Here is a 19,212-nt window from a genome sequence, read left to right as displayed (position 1 = left end):
GCTGGATCGGTTCGCAGCCGAGTGTGAAGCGACCGGAATGAGAATCAGCACCTCCAAGTCCGAGTCCATGGTTCTCGCCCGGAAAAGGGTGGAGTGCCATCTCCGGGTTGGGGAGGAGACCCTGCCCCAAGTGGAGGAGTTCAAGTACCTAGGAGTCTTGTTCACGAGTGAGGGAAGAGTGGATCGTGAGATCGACAGGCGGATCGGTGCGGCGTCTTCAGTAATGCGGACGTTGTACCGATCCGTTGTGGTGAAGAAGGAGCTGAGCCGGAAGGCAAAGCTCTCAATTTACCGGTCGATCTACGTTCCCATCCTCACCTATGGTCATGAGCTTTGGGTCATGACCGAAAGGATAAGATCACGGGTACAAGCGGCCGAAATGAGTTTCCTCCGCCGTGTGGCGGGGCTCTCCCTTAGAGATAGGGTGAGAAGCTCTGCCATCCGGGAGGGACTCAAAGTAAAGCCGCTGCTCCTTCACATCGAGAGGAGCCAGATGAGGTGGTTCGGGCATCTGGTCAGGATGCCACCCGAACGCCTCCCTAGGGAGGTGTTTAGGGCACGTCCAACCGGTAGGAGGCCACGGGGAAGACCCAGGACACGTTGGGAAGACTATGTCTCCCGGCTGGCCTGGGAACGCCTCGGGATCCCCCGGGGAGAGCTAGACGAAGTGGCTGGGGAGAGGGAAGTCTGGGTTTCCCTGCTTAGGCTTTTGCCCCCGCGACCCGACCTCGGATAAGCGGAAGATGATGGATGGATGGACATCAACCAATATATAAATATAATTAAAGACAACAAAACATAGTGCATATATAGCTCCAGGCTGAATCTTGTTAATGCTAAATTAAAATTAAGTACAAAGAAAATGGAAAATGTCAATCGATATAATTTATTTAGCCTGTGATGCCCATCCTATTCCTCCCTTCTGTCCAGGGGCATATTTCAGTATATATTTTTTATGGCATCATGGACCATCGTTTCGGTCCCCTTCTGGGTATCCAAGACACTAGCTGTAAACAGGCAAAAATAATACAAATTAATTAAGAGTGCATGTGATTTACCCCAATCAAGTTAATGTAATTATTAAACACACACACAAACTCACCTGTAACTACATCGAGCAGCTTCGTCTCGGCAAAGCTATTTTTTTCCCCCTCTCCCCTTCATGTTCAGATTAGACATTAATTCATTTGTCATGAGCCTGAAATTGAACATGCAAGTCATACATGCAGGCCAAAAAGTACGGAATATTGCATTATTATAATTCCCGATCTAGCACTCATAGATTAGAATTTGGGTCTTACATCGCCTATTTTCAATATATATGTAGAGAAAGAGGAAAATACCTGTCCATGATGGTGCTTAAACAGCTCTTTAAGTCATATCCACCAATCTTTGAGAGCCTGGCTGTCTGCAAATATACAAGAGAATGTGTTTAGCATACGCTGGGGAAGAGGCTGGCAAACACATACATATACATTTAAGTATAGGGCCTTTTTTATCTACACGTGTTTTATCTACACGATTTCATAACCTTAAATTTCAATCTAAATACAATAATATTTCCGATGTAAAAACAGCTACACAATTATAATGTTATAATTACTTACCAGCAAATCTTTCTTGCTTGGTTAAGTTTTTATCAACTCGTCAAGGTCGAGTAGTTCCTCCACTGTCTCCAATTTCTGCACATGTTTTATCAAAAAATTATCCTTTTTGGTATTATATGTATCATAGCAAGTGTACTGTGTCGTTCCATATATGCATAAACTGAAATCGTTGGTACATTGCCCTGCATTAACGTTCTGCTTTTCATATACCGGTAGTGGTACATGTACATAGACTTAGGGGCGGACCAGATGAAACGTGTGGGAGGGTATGTTGTTTTTTGGAAAAAAAGAGATTGTTTAGCAAAAACTGAAAAATAAATAGTTTGTTCTCCTGACGTATATTAAAAAAAAGTTTGCTCCTGTAAGCTCTGCAAAAAAAAAGTTGGTTGCCTTCTTGTGCCAAGAGAAAAAACTTTGTACCCCCAAAAATGTCTGTGCTCCGTGCAGTCTTATTATCAATCATAAAACATATGAAACAAAATCTGTCTGGATATTTTATTGTCATATATTTTAGTATACATGTTGGCCAACAGGTCAACAGTGAAACCATTTGGAAGTTTCAATACTTGACAAAAACTCTTGTAATAGCAGTACTGGCCTTATCAGTAAACTAAAAAAATAAGTAAAAGATCATAGCATTTAATATTACATGGATCCTTTTATGGGCGACCCGTGGACTTGCCTTTTGAGACAAAGCCTTGCTAACAAGTCAAACTAATTAATAAGTACCTGTACTTAAAATAAACTGGCAACATTTTAAATAAACATTAAAATGAGCCAGAAAAACCTAACTGCCATCCAGACGGGTATTTTGAAGATCAAAATCAAGAGGAAGTAAATTAATACAGTGACTGGCGCGGCTGTAAAAGACAATGGGTACAGAACCAAAAAAAATTGTTTGTTTTGTGTTAGCCTGGAAAAACAATTGTTTGCTTTTGGCCAGGTGGGGAAAAAAATTGTTAGTTGTCCGCTTGGGGAGAAAAAAAAAGTTTGCTCAGGTCCAGTTTATACAGTCAAAATAAACGTTTTCCTGCAACCCTCTTGTGAAAGGGCCAAAAATATATCGATATAAATAACCAGTATTATCTCAAGGTACAAACCTGAATCTTTATGGACGTCGATGGTTTTCTTTACAGTGAAATAGTTCGATTTCCAATTCAAATCTTCGCTCTTCGTCTTGCTTGCTGGATTGGAAAGGAAGTACTTCAGCACGCATGCGCACAAGGTTGGCTTTTAGTTCACGCTGCCATCAAGCGACGGTTTCGTTGAAAACTGTCGCAAATGGCCGATGCGCGCAGAATGGTTGGCAAGTTGACTTGTACACGTTGAAACGACGTTGAAACGACGTTGAAACGACGATGTCCCCCAATGATGAAAACAAACCAGATTTGCAACATATGGTGTGGTGGGGTCAGTTGGTTGTGATTTGGTCGGGACATGGTTGAGTGACGTCGCGGCGTAATTTCTACGTCACCTCGACGTTGAACTAAGGACGGGTGCCCACTGGGACAGTTTCTCTTATGTCATCTTTTCTCTATACTCTTGGTGGCTGATCATTGACGCATCTTTAACTGATACAAATAAGGACTCGTACAAAAAAACATTTTACTCAATATAATCTTGTGTTTAGCAACTTAGTTGTCCTTGTTTTGTTGGCTGATTAGTTAGCTTGTTTATGACGTGTGTGTTAGATTTAAGTATAGTTTAAGTTTAGTATTATTCAAGAAAAGAATGTGCCTGGTAAAGAAAAAATAAATGTGTTGATTTTAGGTCTGGTTTGTTTTTTTGCAGGTTTCATGCAATGCCCTTTTAGTGCATTCTAATGTACAAAGAAAAACATTTGTGTTATTTTGAAGCCTTGGATAATTCATACAACCAGAAATACAAATACATTCAGATTTAAAGTGGTAAACACTTGGGCAGCACGGTGAAAAAGGGGTTAGTGATTGTGCCTCACAATACAAAGGTCCTGAGTAGTCCTGGGTTCAATCCCGGGCTCGGGATCTTTCTGTGCGGAGTTTGCATGTTCTCCCCGTGACTGCGCGGGTTCCTTCCGGGTACTCCGGCTTCCTCCCACTTCCAAAAAAATGCTGAGAATAGGTTGATTGGCAACACTAAATTGGCCCTAGTGTGTGAATGTGAGTGTGAATGTTGTCTGTCTATCTGTGTTGACCCTGCGATGAGGGGATGACTTGTCCAGGGTGTACACCGCCTTCCGCCCGAATGAAGCTGAGATAGGCTCTAGCGACCCCCAGGGAACCCGAAAGGGACAAGCGGTAGAAAATGGATGGAAACAAACACTCAACACATTTTTTGTCTCGTTCTTTGTCCGTTGATGATAGAGTTGCTTTACGTTTGTTCTTTCCTACACATACAGTAAGTACGTTTGTACTGTATGTACTGCGTTAAATGCACATACTGTAAATGTCAGTTGAAAGTTTGGCACGTACTTACTTTAGGAGCGTGATGTCCCTTTAGACCTGCAATGATCAAAAACATACTTTTTTTTTCTTTAGGAATCTGTGACATAAATTGAAATTCTTTCACCCTCATTTTGGAATGTTGTGTTTTCATAGAAATAATCATTCACGAGTAAAATGTCTGCTCATCCATTGAGAGTTCACTTATTTTGAATGAGTGTGTGCTGCTTCCTCATTGCTCACCTTTGCAGCACCTGCCAGTGTTAGCCTCATCATGCATTCATCATTCTTATTGGAGCATGTCCTGTGACCTCACGTAATGCCCGGTGTCCCATCTTCAGTCTGAGCAGAGGTCTAATCAGTCAGAGTAAGTGGAAACACCTGCAGGAGTGTGCAGAGTGGACTCATAGTGCTCTTTGTAAAATGTTATGGCTGCAACACTATCTGCGCATTAAAATGGCCCATCTCTAATTTTTTGTAATTTGTGAAAAGATTGTGTTTTAAAACTCTCGTAACTACCGTGAATAGTTCTAATATTGTTTCACTCATGTTAGTGTTATACATTCTTTGGAATGCCCTCCCGGTAACAGTTCGAGATGCTACTTCAGTAGAAGCATTTAAGTCTCACCTCAAAACTAATTTGTATACTCTAGCCTTTAACTGGATTCCCTTTTTAGACAATTTGATCTGCCGTTTCTTTTCTTTGTCTCCTCTATCCCACTTTCCCTTGTGAAGGGGGTCCGGTCCGGTGGCCATGAATGAACTGGCTGTCCTGAGTCGGGACCCAGGATGGACCGCTCATCCAGAGTCGGGACCCAGGATGGACCGCTCATCCAGAGTCGGGACCCAGGATGGACTGCTCATCCAGAGTCGGGACCCAGGATGGGTCCGCTTGCCTGTGTATCAGCTGGGACATCTCTGCGATGCTGATCCGCCTCCGCTTGGGGTGGTTTCCTGCTGGCTCCACTGTGGACGGGACTATCTCTGCTGTGTTGGATCCACTTTGGACTGGACTCTCACGTTTGTGTTGGATCCACTATGGATTGAACTTTCACAGTATCATGTTAGACCCGCTCGACATCCATTGCTTTCGGTTCCCCTAGAGGGGAGGGGGTTGCCCACACATGCGGTCCTCCATAGTCATCATTGTCACCAATGTCCCACTGGGTGTGAGTTTTCCTTGCCCTTATGTGGGCTCTACCGAAGATGTCGTTGTGGTTTGTATTGTGGTTTGTGCAGCCCTTTGAGACACTAGTGATTTATGGTTATACAAAGAATCATTGATTGATTGATTGATTGATTGATTGAGTTGCTCCAGGATTTTTTGGGGGATCATTGCATCCTAAAATTTCTGATTTCGCAGCAGCTTTTTGACAAAGTTGCGACTAAAGTTTTGATGTTTAAGGCTCATTTTATTATTATTATCAGCTTAATAGTTTACGAATTTGCCATCCATGTGTTAGGAAGAACTACAGCGAGGGTGCTAAAAAAAAAAAAAAAATCACATACGAATTATTATTATTTATTGAAATTGTAAATCAATTCATAAATTTCAAAAATACAGAAAAAAAAATAAATATAGATTTTAAAAGTATACATTTTTAAGATGTTTTTTAGGCCATTTTCAGGCTGTGCGTGTACATCATGAACCTAGAGGAGCTTTTGTAACCTGTAACTTGTTTTGATAGGATTACTTCGAATTTGTATACCAAATAATATGTTAGGGAGAAACCGTTTGAATCGAGAATCGTGTCGAATTAAAAATAGATTCTGAATCGATTGGTCACCTTAAGAATCGGAATAAAATAAATCATGAGTTGTTGTAAGATTCACATCCCTAGAGCAGCTATTGATTTGTTCAGTCAACAAGTAATCAGTCGAATAATTAAGTACCACACTTTTTGGGCTATAAAGCACACAGATATTTAAGATGCACCCACCAAAATTTTGGAGAAAAAAACTTTTCTACACGTATTAGCCACAGAATATATAGTGGTTCAAAGTAGAATAGAATAGAATAGAATAGAAATTACTTTATTGATCCCTGGGGGAAATTTCGCACCACAGTTTGCTCACAATAGACAATAATAATAATAAATAATATAATTTATATCATATATATATAATATATTATATATGAATATTATAAATATATTCTACATATATACTACAATTAAGTGCAGTCAAGAAGGAGCATATGCATTATACAGTCTGATGGCTGTCGATATGAAAGACCTCCTGTGTCGCTCCGTGTTGCATTTTGAAAGTATTACAAAGTATTTTGTAAATGTTTATTTACTTTACAATAATTGTTTCCAAACAATGCCTGTGACATGGCAGTAAAACGGATGATCAAACAAAACAGAAATCATGGACCCACTAGCTGCAGAAGCTCGCTCTCCAATCAGCTAAACTGACTGACGGTGATGTTTTAGTTAAGTCATCAAATTAAAACAATACAGAGGTAATGCCATTGTAAGTTAATATTTCTAACACTTGCTAGCTTAAATACATTTTGATAAGACATACAAATATGCACAAAAACACGCCTATGGACACCACACATTTGATGGTTTGGTAAGTATAAATAGTTTTAGTTATATTGTAAGACTTACAAACGTTTCTTGCAGTAAGGAACGAAGAATCCTTTCGAGCTGAAACGCTAAAGACGAATAGTAGACAAAATAGGGTATACTTCTGGTTTAAGGCACAAAGCAGTAAGTACATTTTCAACCCGTAGCACTTGCAGTCAACAAACTTGTTCAAACGTCACATGTCACTTCCTGTCAATGAGAAAAGACGCAAAAGAAAAAGGCTCGACTTCTTCTACCGGAGTTTTTGTTAAGTCTGAAGATTTTGACCACTGATTTGCGATCACAGCTACAGGAGAGTCACCTGGCATCTTCGACCTGATTTTGGTCAGTGGAGAGACACTGATACGCTGAAATAAGACAAGTTGGAAGAGCCGCTAGCCGCAAGCCATCGGCGCCTTACCGCAATTCAAAGTGGTTGCCTAGATACCAAAAGCTACGGCGCGTTTACAGCTGTTGTAAACTGCTTCCAACGTCGCAGAGTGATACAAGTTGACAGGCTGATATCTCAAATTGATCTCTGAACGGCGCAAGGTACGAATTTGTTGAAACAAACAAGTTAAAAGTGCCGCAAGTCGCTAAAGCAACTGCCGTTAAGACACAAGAGGCACTGACGTCATCGACCTGCCGCGATGCCAAAAGTTAAAGGAAAGACTGAAATCCCGAAACGTTCGGTGTCAGCTGACACAGGACTTAACTGGGAACAAGATTTGAGACTGGACACAGGACATGATGGGAATCAAGAAGGGGTACTACAAAAAATACTCCATGAATTTAAAGAAGAATTGAAAGAAAGAATTAAAGAAATGATGGGTGGATGGAAAAAAGATGAAAGAAATGAAAGAAGAAATCAAAGAAATGCAAAAGATTTGAGAAAAGCAACAACAGAACACAAACAAGATGTGAAAAGTCTGCATCAAAGTATAGAAAGTCTGCAAACTCAGAACAACACCAGAAAAAATGAAGCCGCTGATACGTTCCAACAAATGAAGACCCTTCAAGAAGATATGCGCCAACAAATGAAGATGGATTAAGGCAACTTACATGGACAATGGTAAAGAAATAATTGTCTTATGTGGTGACTTTAATATTGACTTATTGAACCCTTACAAGCAAAAGTCTATAATGTACAGCATCAGTTTGTATCCAAAAACCACAAAGCCAAGCAGAATCACAGGACACTGTGCCACGCTTATTGATAATATTTTTACCAATGATTTTGGTAATAACACTACAAGTGGTCTACTTATAACCGACGTTAGCAATCATCTGCCAGTTTTTACAATATATGATGGAAACTGCAAAAAGAACAAGGAAGACAAAAGGACATTTCGAAGACTGTGCACAGAGAAGAGGATGATTGCTTTCAAAATTGAGCTACAAAAGCAAGATTGGGACAGTGTGTACAATGAAAAAGAAGTTGATGAAGCATTTGAACATTTCTTAAACAAGTTCATAATACTTTATGACAAACATTGTCCATGGAGACAACTCAGTAGTAAACAGAGAAAGAATAATCAACCATGGATGACAAAAGGATTAAATAATGCTTGTAAGAAGAACAATACGCTATATAGATAATTTATAGCACAAAGAACTACAAAGGCAGAAATTAATTACAAAACGTATAAAAACATACTACGATCATGTAGAAAATAATATTACAGCTAATTATTGGACAGGAACAACAATTATTGGAGAGCAACATGGGGCATTCTCAATAGCATTATTAAAAATGGCACTAAGAGGGATTACCCCCGATACTTCTTAGATGGAAATAAACATAATGACAACATAAAGGAAGTAGTTGAAAGCTTTAATAATTACTTTGTAAATATTGGACCAAAATTGGAAGAAAGGATTCCAGACCTAGTTTCTATTGAGGACTATAATGATACCATAGAGCGAAATCCCAACTCCATGTTCCTCAGTAATGTGACACAGGAGGAAATAGTTACAATCGTGAAAAAATGTAAATCTAAGACATCAACGAATTGATATGGAAACGATAAAAAAAAGTTATTGAAGAGATCTCAGGACCATTAATGTAAATTAGTATTAAACCTATCATTTAAAACAGGAACATTTCCAAACAAAATGAAAATAGCTAAAGTTGTACCATTTTTTAAGACTGGGGACAAACATCTATTTACAAATTATAGACCTGTTTCTTTACTTCCACAATTTTCTAAAATCATTGAAAAACTGTTCAATAACAGATTAGACAGTTTCATGAATAGAAATAGAATACTCAAAGAGAACCAATATGGATACAGAGCTAATGTTTCAACTTCAATGGCTTTAATTGAAATTACAGAAGAAATTATCAATGCAATAGATAGTAAAAAATGTGCAGCAGCAGTGTTTATGGATCTACCCAAAGCATTTGACACAATTAATCACAATATTTTAATCAAAACACTAGAACGATATGGCATCAGAGGGTTAGTCTTAAATTGGATAAGAAGTTATCTAACGAACAGGAAACAATACGTGAAGCTAGGCGAACACACTTCTACAATGCTAAATATATCCTGGGGTGTACCTCAGGGATCAATACTAGGTCCTAAATTATTCAATCTCTATATAAATGACATTTGTAAAGTTAGAAGAGATTTAAAGTTAGTATTATTTGCGGATGATACAACAGCGTTTTGTCCAGGAGAAAACACACAGAAGATAATCCAAATAATAACAGAAGAAATGAACAAATTAAAAAGATGGTTTGACAAAAACAGACTATCATTGAATCTCAGTAAAACTAAAATAATGCTATTTGGTAACAGTAGAAGAGAAAGTCAAACACAATTACAAATAGATGGAATAGAAATTGAAAGAGTAAATTAAACCAAATTTCTAGGTATAATGATTGATGATACATTAAACTGGAAACCTTATATAAAAAATATACAACATAAAGTAGCAAGAAACACATAAATAATGAATAAAGCCAAATATGTTCTAGACCAAAAATCAATTCATATTCTCTACTGCTCACTAGTGTTACCATATCTGAGTTACTGTGTAGAAATATGGGGAAATAATTACAAAAGTTCACTTCATTCACTGTGTTACAAAAAAGATCAGTTAGAATAATACAGAATGTTGGATATAGAGAACATACAAACCCTTTATTTATTGAAGCAAAGATACTGAAATTCCACGACTTAGTGGATTTGCATACAGCTAAAATGATACACAAAGCAAACTATAACCTGCTACCCAAGAATATACAACAATTCTTATCAACAAAAGAGGAGAAATATAATCTTAGAGAAAAAAGTTATTTAAAACATTTGTACACACATACAACACTTAAGACCTTCAGTATATCTGTTTGTGGTATAAAATTATGGAATGGATTAAGCAAAGCAATCAAACAATGTACTAATATGATCCACTTCAAGAAACTATTCAAACTGGAAGTGTTTACAAAGTACAAAGAAGAAGAATCATGATAAACATTCTGAATTTATTCATCCATCCATTCTTTCGTTCTCAAAATAGCCTTACTTAGCTCATCATATGGAATATAACTTACTTCACCAATTATTTATTTATTTATTTTTATTGTGATTACTTATGGAGTATGTTGTGAATACATTGAGAACAGGAAGTGAACAAAAGTTTTAGCAACTGTTATGTAAAAGAAAAGGTGAAGGATTTAATAAGCTCTGCTTCTTCCTACTCCTTTTCGAACATGCTGAAAAGACAAACTGGAAATTGTGATGTATCATGTATGCTTGCATGTTCAGAATAAACATAAACTCAACTCAAACTCAAACTCAACTCAAAAGATGGTGCCATAGCACAAACAATAACAGACCTTCTCAGTGTTTCAGTTGGTGTTAAAAACGATTTGTTTAATACAAAACAATATAGCCAACAGCGAAGAAAAATCCATAAATTACTGTACCGTATTGTAAGCTGCAGGGTTTAAAGTGTAGGAAAAAAGTAGCGGCTCATAGTCCCCCCCAAAAAAATGGTTATCGAATAAAACCCACTTTATCACCTCAATGAGTCCTTTAGGGAAAAAAGTTTACTTTAACAAATATTTTTCTGTTTACTAAAATCTTTATTCTTTTTTATAAATGCACATTTTCAACATTGAAATTGCACTTTTAACATGTGTGCATTAGTAAAAAATAAATAAATAAAGATAAATACATACATTTTTGCCGTTAGTCGCCACTCAGATCACAACACCCACCCAACATTGTTCTCATGTGTGCGTTCTTGTAGCGATGGTGCCGAAGCTATGTCCGCATATTTAAATTACATCCATGCATCCATTTTCTAATGCTTTTCCCTTTTTGAGGTAACAAGATTTAAATTACAATAAAACCTAAATACTGTATTTAAAATTTATTTAGTTTATTTAGTTTATTAAGGATCCCCATTAGTCTACACCGCAGTGGAGACTATTCTTCCTGGGGTCCAGGCAAAAAACATCACACAACCACAGAACAAACGATTAAAATGCAGTACAACATGATCCAATAATAAATTGTCATAATACAAAAATAGCAACAACAAAGAACCAAAAAATACTAATAGATGTTGTTACTTAATAATTTTCATACCAAAGATAAAAATAGCAATATAAAAATAGATATACTGTATACATTTTTGCAAAAATAAAACAAAGAACCAATGGCCTAAAACACATTAGTGTACCAAAGACAAACAATAAGTGACGAAAAAGTATCATTCATCCATTTTCTGCTGCTTATCCCATAATCAATAAAATATTCAATAGTCAATAAAAACAGTCATGACATTAGGTACAATCTAAAATAATCTCTTTACGCAATACTTCTCCTTTTAGTTTATTCTTAAAGCCCACTATGCTGGTGATTGATAGCAGATATTGTGGAAGTCTGTTCCAGTAAGTGATTGCCCGATACATTACAGTCTTTTTCAAAACATCACTTTTGGGTTTAAGACGGGTGAGAGCACCTCTTTGGGCTAGCCTGGTACCGTAGTTGTGACTGTCACTGGCAAGCAAGAGCTGAGAATACAGATATGAGGGTTTATGGTATGTATAGATGTTTTTTAAAAATAGAATCAAACTACAAGCCAGTCTTTCATCAACTTTCATCCATGACAATTCATGATGCATGAGCTCAATGCCAGTCCTAAATGAGCAATGGAGAGCTAGTCTGGCAGCTCTGTTTTGGGTAAGCTGGATTTTTTTTAGATCTTGTTTAGATGCATTAGACCAGATTGCTGGGCAGTAGTCCATATGTGACAATACAAGGGATTGTATAACTTGCTTCATAGATGTGTTAGTTAAAAAATAGGCACTTCTCCTTATGATTGAAATGCTTCTGCTCATTTTTGTTACTATGTTTTTAATGTGAGTGGCCCAAGATAGTCTTTCATCTATTGTAACTCCCAGCAACCTGGCCTCTTTAACTTGTTCAACATGAACTCCGTTCAGAGAAACATTTAATATGCGTTCCTTTCTATGAGCATGTTTTGAGCAAATAACAAGACATTTTGTTTTGGAAATATTAAGTTTCATCTTATTTTCTGTAACCCATTTTGAAATCCGCATGACTTCATCTTGTAGTATAGTGCTTAGGTCGGTGAAATTATCTGCATGTGCATATATTGTTGTGTCATCTGCGTAAATTGCACAGCAACTATTCTTTAAAATACATGACATATCATTTACAAATATTGAGTATAATAAAGGTCCCAGGCAACTTCCCTGTGGAATACCACAATATAATGTTTTAATATTTGAAAGGGTTCCATTGAACATGACACATTGCTGTCTGTTGACTAGGTAGCTTTTCATCCAGTTAATCGCTGAGAGTTTAAAACCATAAGCAGACAGTTTTATAAGTAGTAGTTTATGATCAATAATATCAAAAGCTGCACTAAAATCTAGTAGCACTGTGCCAACTAATAATTTACTGTCAATTTGTTTTAGCCAGTCATCTGTTATTTGTGTGAGAGCTGTGCATGTTGAATAGCCAGTTTTATATGCATGTTGAAAGTCTGAATGAATGTTATTTATAGAGAAATACTTTTGAATTTGCTTAAATATAATTGTTTCCATTACTTTTCCTAATACTGGTAAAATGCTAATGGGCCTACTATTTAATCCAGTGAATGTTTCTTTCCTATTTTTTGGTAGAGGAGTCACTCTTGCGACCTTCCATACTTGAGGATAGATTCCTTCTTTAAAACTTAAGTTAAAAATATAGCATATCGGACTGGCTATTATTCCAGCTGACAACTTTAAAAGTCTACTATCTATATTATCATGACCACAAGGTTTGTCAGATTTCAATTCAGACAATAGATTCTCAATTTCCAATACATTGGTGACTGAGAATTCAAATGTACATTCTTTGTCCTGCATGATATCATTTTTAATAAGTGACTCAGATAGAATACCACTTACAGGCAGCATGCCATTTCTTATAGTATCAACTTTACTTATGAAATAATTGTTGAAGTAACTAGCAATTTCTTTGGGCTTGGTGATAAATCCTTCACCTGATTCTATAAATGCTGGTGTTTTTCCCCTTTTATCTCTACCCATGATTTGATTGAGAGTACTCCAAAGTCTTTTGCCATCATGTTTAACTTCTTCAATTCTAGATTGGTAGTACACCCTTTTTTTCTGTTTATTTAATTTGGTCACTTTGTTTCTTAAAGAGCGATATGCTAGCCAGTCCTCTGAGCTACCTGAATCTACAGCAACTCTTTTCCATTTATCTCTATCTTTCATCAAGTGTCTCAGGTCAGAGTCAAGCCAAGGGGCTTTGACAGATCTGACGGTGAGTTTCTTGATGGGTGCATGCTTATCACAGACAGAAGAAAAGGACTTCATGAATTCATGCAGAGCTGCTTCAGTATGCTTTGACTCAAATACACTGTCCCACTGTATGTTATGTACATCTTCAATAAAGGCATTATCACTGAAATGTTTGTAGAGTCTCTTGTATATAATTGTGGGTCCAACTTTGGGGACTTTCACTTTTCTTGCCATTGCAATCATGTTATGATCACTAAATCCAATTGGCACTGAAACAACCTTTGAGCATTTATCTACTGAATTAGTAAAAAGATGATCAATGCAAGTTGAAGACAATACACCAGCATTGTTCATATTTATTCTGGTTGGTAGATTTATCATTTGAGCTAGGTTACATACAGTGGCAGTGTCATCAAGCTTTCTTTTCATAGGGCAGTTTTTTGAGAGCCAGTCAATATTTAAGTCTCCTAAGAAATAAATTTCTCTGTTTGTGTCAGAAACATTCTGAAGCATTGCACATATTTTTTCAAGATGTGCTGCATCAGAGGAAGGTGGTCTATAGCAGCAGCAGATTAGTAATGGCTTTAGATGTGGCAAGTGAACCTGGATCCAGATTGCCTCTACATCTGTCAAGTTGAGATCTCCTCTTTGCTTTATTGGAATGTGGTCTTGTACATAAAAGGCTACTCCTCCCCCGTATCTGTCTCTATCAAGTCTAATTATATTGTAACCTTGTATAAATATTTCAGTATTGTCAATTGAATCATCCAAATGAGTTTCAGAAATTGCTACTATATGTAGATCATTATCAAACATTATTTTACCTAACTCAATTGCCTTGTTTTTCAGACTACAGATGTTCAAGTGGGCAATTTTGAGTCCTTTTTTGGGAAGTTTGATAGACATTTGAAGTTAGTAAGGATTTGCAGAATAGATGTCAACCCTAAAAACACAAAAAACATATAAACCAGCAAACCACAGTCTATGCAAATCTTTCCAAATCATTTAAGCTTGTGACCATTAGCACTTGTGCCTGCTCAGGTGCACCATTTAGCTTTATGTAGACTTTGCAGTTGGACGACCATGTTGCTTGTATTTTTCCCTCTTTGCGTAGGAACCGAGCTCTTTTAGCAATATCAGCATTGTTCTTGGTTAAATGTTCATTGAGATAAACATTTGATCCCTTGAGCATCCTACTTTGTCGCAAAAGACTGATTTTGAATTTTCTATTTGCAAACCTCATAATGATGGTTGCCGGTTTGCTTTTATCTTTCTGAGGGAAACGGTGACAAGCTTCTATATTCTCCTCATTTAGGCTAATTCCCTTTTCTTGGAGGAATTTCACCACTTGCCGCTCCACTGAGTCCAAATTTTGGTCCCTGGGCACTGATCCCTGGACCCCGGACCTCACTGCAAGAGCAAATGACGCAGGTCGCGTTGGCAGACCAGTAACAATGACATCGTTCATTCTAGTATACTGTTCTATATTAGATAATCTACTTTGCAGTTGCATAATCATTTTGTCTTTTTCTTCATTTTGCTTCTTCAGTTCCTTAATATCTTTCATCATGCCCATCAAAGTGTCTTGCTTACTTGTCATTGCTTCCATTTGGTGTGCCATAAACTCCACTGATTTCCGTAGCTCCTCATTAGATCTCTTTAGTTCTTCCATGTCTCTTTTGGTGGCCATTGTTGATGATAGCTGCTGGGCCTCTGTTGAAGCCTGGAGCCAACCTGAAGATAGCTGCTGGGCCTCTGTTGAAGCCTGGAGCCGACCTGATGATAGCTGCTGGGCCTCTGTTGAAGCCTGGAGCCAACCTGAAGATAGCTGCTGGGCCTCTGTTGAAGCCTGGAGCCAACCTGAAGATAGCTGCTGGGCCTCTGTTGAAGCCTGGAGCCGACCTGATGATAGCTGCTGGGCCTCTGTTGAAGCCTGGAGCCGACCTGTTAGCTGCTGGGCCTCTGTTGAAGCCTGGAGCCGACCTGATGATAGCTGCTTTAGATTCAGATGAGTATTTATATGTAAAAGACTGTAGTGGGGGACAAACTTGTGCAAACTGAAACAGCTCATAAAATAATGAATAAAGATGCATTGCATTTAAAACACTTATTAATTTTTTTTGCTTTTGTCCAAATTTGTAAGCTTAAAAATAGACCGAAATGCTTAATCAATCATGTTTGTTTCTCAAGCTCATCCCCCTTTCCATGCCATGGACTATTTATTCCATGTTCCTGTGCATCTGCAGACTTGATGGTGGAAGATATTCCAAAACACTTATTTGCACGGGCTTGAATGTTTCATTTAAAATACAAAGCAACAAAGAGGAAAAGGTGAGAAGAAAATAGATTTAATTTTAATTTTTTACCTAAGCTTTCAAACTTTGACAGTGATTAAGACATTGTACAAGAGCACCAATCTGGAGCAGCATTGCCACCTGTAGAATGCAGAGTTGTAGTAGAGGAAGATGTTTTTTGTCACAAATAAGTATTAAAGCCCTCCAAATAATAAAGTATACCAAAGATCTAGTACGGGGGCCAACAACCCGTGGCTCTAGAGCCTTATGTGACTCTTTAATGCGGCCCTAGTGGCTCCCTGGACCTCTTTCAGAGGTGTGTGTAAATGGAAAAAGATGAAGAAAAAGATACATTTTTTGTTTTAATATGTTTTTGTAGGAGAAAAAATATGACACAAACCTTCTTAATTGTTAGAAATCCCACTGTTTATATTATACGTGCTTCACTGATGACAGTATTTGGCAAGCACCGTTTTGTCCTACTAATTTCAGCAATCCTTGAACTGATCGTAGTTTGTTTACATGTACAACTTTCTCCGATGCTGCCACTGAAAGACGTGTTTTATGCCACTCCTTCTTTGTCTCATTTTGTCCACCAAACATTGTATCCTGTGTGTGAATGCACAGGGGTGAGCTTTGTTGATTTTATTGATTTGCTGGAGTGCTTATCAGGCATATTTGGTCACTACATGACTGCAAGATAATCAATGCTAACATGTTTTTTAGGCTAGTTGTATGTTCATATTGCATCATTATGCCTTGTTTGTAGGTATATTTGAGCTAATTTATTTTTCTTTACATACTGTATGTCCTCTGTGTATTTAATTTATATTTGCATGTCTTATGACATATTATCTGTTATATTGGCTGCATTTCTCTCTCATAGTTGTGTGCCATGTTGTTCCAGACCACTGCAAACGTTACCCAGCTTGCAAAGATTAAATTAATCCTTTGGCAGAAGACAGCCTGCCGTTTCCTTAAACTTGGACACACACATACAGTATATACCTTTGGCCATTCTGAGCCAGTAATTTCCAGAAGTTATCGCATCCCGTGAGAAGCCTCCATTTTACAAATGATTTCCAATGTTGCAAAAATGTGTAGAATACAAATTAAAATAAAAAATTTCTGTCACCGAAGATTCGCGTCAACCATTGATAGTAGTCTAATATAACTAATATAGACACTTACATCATGTGTTGCCTTCATTTTAACACTTACATAAGACTTTTAAAGTCATTTTTATAGTAGGCTAATATAGCTAATATAGACACTTACATCATGTGTTGCCTTCATTATAACGCTTATATAAAGCTTTTAATTTTTTGTAGCTCCAGACAGATTTTTTTTTTTTTTTTCCGGTCCTTTTTTGTTGTTGTCAACAACCCTTGTCGAAACTATTCTTGTTTTTCCGCTGCCACTGTTAAAAACCCTTTTTAAGCACCAGCACTTCTGGCCTTCAGAAAGTTAACACTATACGTCACATTTGGTCCAGCTGTGCTAACTAAAAAAAATGGTCTCTAAAATATAATAAATATGCAGCTCGCTTCGTAGTTTCTAAAAAACAGTGGTAAATTGCCAATTTTTTTAAAGTTGTAGTTATTTTTTTAGGGTAATTATTAAAGTAGCTTATGTTTTTTCTTCCGATTGTTGTGTTGCAAATATATCGTCCTTACATTTTAAAATACAATTAACTTTTCTGCTGCATATGAACGTGTCTGGGGGGGAGTGTGAGTGCGCGCGTGTGAGTGTGTGTGTGTGTGTGTGTGTGTGTGTGTGTGTGTGTGTGTGTGTGTGTGCAAAGTCCATCCCTGCCTGGGGCGTCAAATGACCTAGAGCCAGGCCTGGCTGCAGCTATCCATTATTTTAGTAATCGAGTAATCTATTGATTAATTTGTTCGATGAATCGGGTGACAACAAAAACGTGTTACAGTTTCAACATGTCTGTGACAGACTCTTGCTGTTGTGCGGGTTCCACTGACCACCAAGGAAGGACATTTTCCTCGAGCAGGTTTGACTCTTGTTTCTTCTTTCAATAAATCAATTTTTTTGCCGGGTTGCTTTTCAGCTCCTCATCTGCTGCTCGCTCTTTGTTCGCTTTAGTCGTTGCCGTCTTCTCCCTGTAGCTCTTGCGCTGCATGTGCCGCGGACTCTCCAACTCCTTTTTCCTGTTCTCTCTTCATTCGCCTCTTTTATACATTGTCAGGAGAAATGTTAATAATTTCCCGGTGTGTGAGCCACGCACCTGAATTTGATTGCAGTGGCGTCGCTCCCGGTACGCCCTGCCTCTCCGCTCCGCCGCATCCTCCGCTTACTTGCCGCCATCTTGGGCAGTGCTGCAGCGTGCCCTGCCCCGCCGTCGGCCCGTTGGCTCCGCCTCTCCACAATGTCTTTTAGGGTAAAGTTGAAAGAAACAATAATTTTCTTATTACATTTATTCTTATAAATGCACATAAAACAGAACTTGCACTTTCACCATGTGAACATAATGTGCTACTTTTGCATAAATAATTCAATTAGTAAAAAAAAAAAAAAAAGAAACCATGTCACCTAAAACCATGTAACAGATTATGAATAAAAAACTAACAAAAACATTATCTGATAAATTATGATGAAGTGAATGCCAGTGTGTCTAACAATTTAATACATTTAAGACATATATTAATTGGAGGAGTAGTGGATTTTTGGACATACATGTTTATACATGGTAATTGGGATTTGTTATATGATGTACATACTATATAAAAATATAATATTATATATCAGTATACATTATATACTGTATATTTAATATTTAAATATTACATATATGTTATATTCTATATTGCTACTGTGGTACATTTCTACTACTACTACTTTCTACTTTATATCTATTGTTTTTGCCCTCTTTTTGTGCCCTCTAGGACTAGGACTAGAACTTGGACTAGGGCTTGGACTAGGGCTTGGACTTGGATTAGGACTTGGACTTGGACTGAAAACAGCTACAGGTGCATGCCGTGGTGAAGCTAGCTGTGGTGCAGGTGGAGGTGGCCTAGCTGGGGGTTGCGGTTCGGCGGGCCGAAAGACCGGTGGTGGTGGCCTCGCCGGAGGTTGCGGCTTGGCTGGGTGAAAGACCGACGGTGGTGGCCTCGCCGGAGGTTGCGGCTGGGCTGGGCGCAAACAGCGTTTAAACTAACTAACAGTGTTTAAGCTAGCACAGCTCCCCCCCCCCCCCCCCCCCCCCCCCGCAAGAAGCGCATGCCAAACGTGCTCCCCGTGGTCTGGAATTGTTTCTAGGGGTGGGTGGAGGGAGGCCAGGAGGGGGGTAGACCCTTCCCCTCTAGATTGTTCAAAAAGTCTTCTCCCAACCCCCACCCGAGGTTTATTGGGAAAGGCCACTGACGTGGGCGGGGCTTCAGTCCTTAAGGGCGGAGTCCAAAATTCAGGTGACTGGGATGACTAGACCTGCAATTAATAAAATTGTCCTGATAAAGTTTGATCATTTCTTCACCTGGTGCGCAGCGAAGCGTCTCAGCCTCCATCGCT

General features: G+C 38.2%; 1 protein-coding gene and 1 long non-coding RNA gene across 3 annotated transcripts in view; one reads left to right on the top strand and one right to left on the bottom strand.

Annotated features, from left to right (window-relative positions):
* Positions 1 to 18,857, top strand: part of LOC133559229 (rab11 family-interacting protein 2) — a 74,596-nt gene extending 55,739 nt beyond the window's left edge. Inside the window, exon 8 of the mRNA XM_061910785.1 lies at positions 18,591 to 18,857. Within this exon, the coding sequence (XP_061766769.1) occupies positions 18,591 to 18,796 (206 nt within the window). The 3' untranslated portion in view covers positions 18,797 to 18,857. The remainder of the gene's footprint in view (positions 1 to 18,590) is intronic.
* LOC133558797 (uncharacterized) lies at positions 872 to 2,815 on the bottom strand. Of its 2 annotated transcripts, XR_009808002.1 has the most exons (5): positions 2,708 to 2,807; positions 1,608 to 1,682; positions 1,344 to 1,408; positions 1,103 to 1,198; positions 872 to 1,007 (listed from the first exon to the last, which is right to left on the bottom strand). It is a non-coding gene; the product is annotated as an uncharacterized LOC133558797 (long non-coding RNA). The 2 variants fall into 2 exon arrangements; XR_009808003.1 differs by lacking the exon at positions 1,608 to 1,682 and having other exon boundaries at positions 2,708 to 2,815.
* Positions 18,858 to 19,212: the final 355 nt, after the last annotated feature.

The sequence above is a fragment of the Nerophis ophidion genome, linkage group LG09 (assembly GCF_033978795.1).
Source record: "Nerophis ophidion isolate RoL-2023_Sa linkage group LG09, RoL_Noph_v1.0, whole genome shotgun sequence".
Taxonomy (NCBI): Eukaryota; Metazoa; Chordata; class Actinopteri; order Syngnathiformes; family Syngnathidae; genus Nerophis; species Nerophis ophidion.
Note: the sequence above shows the minus strand (reverse complement) of the source record. Positions and strands in the feature narration are given on the sequence as shown.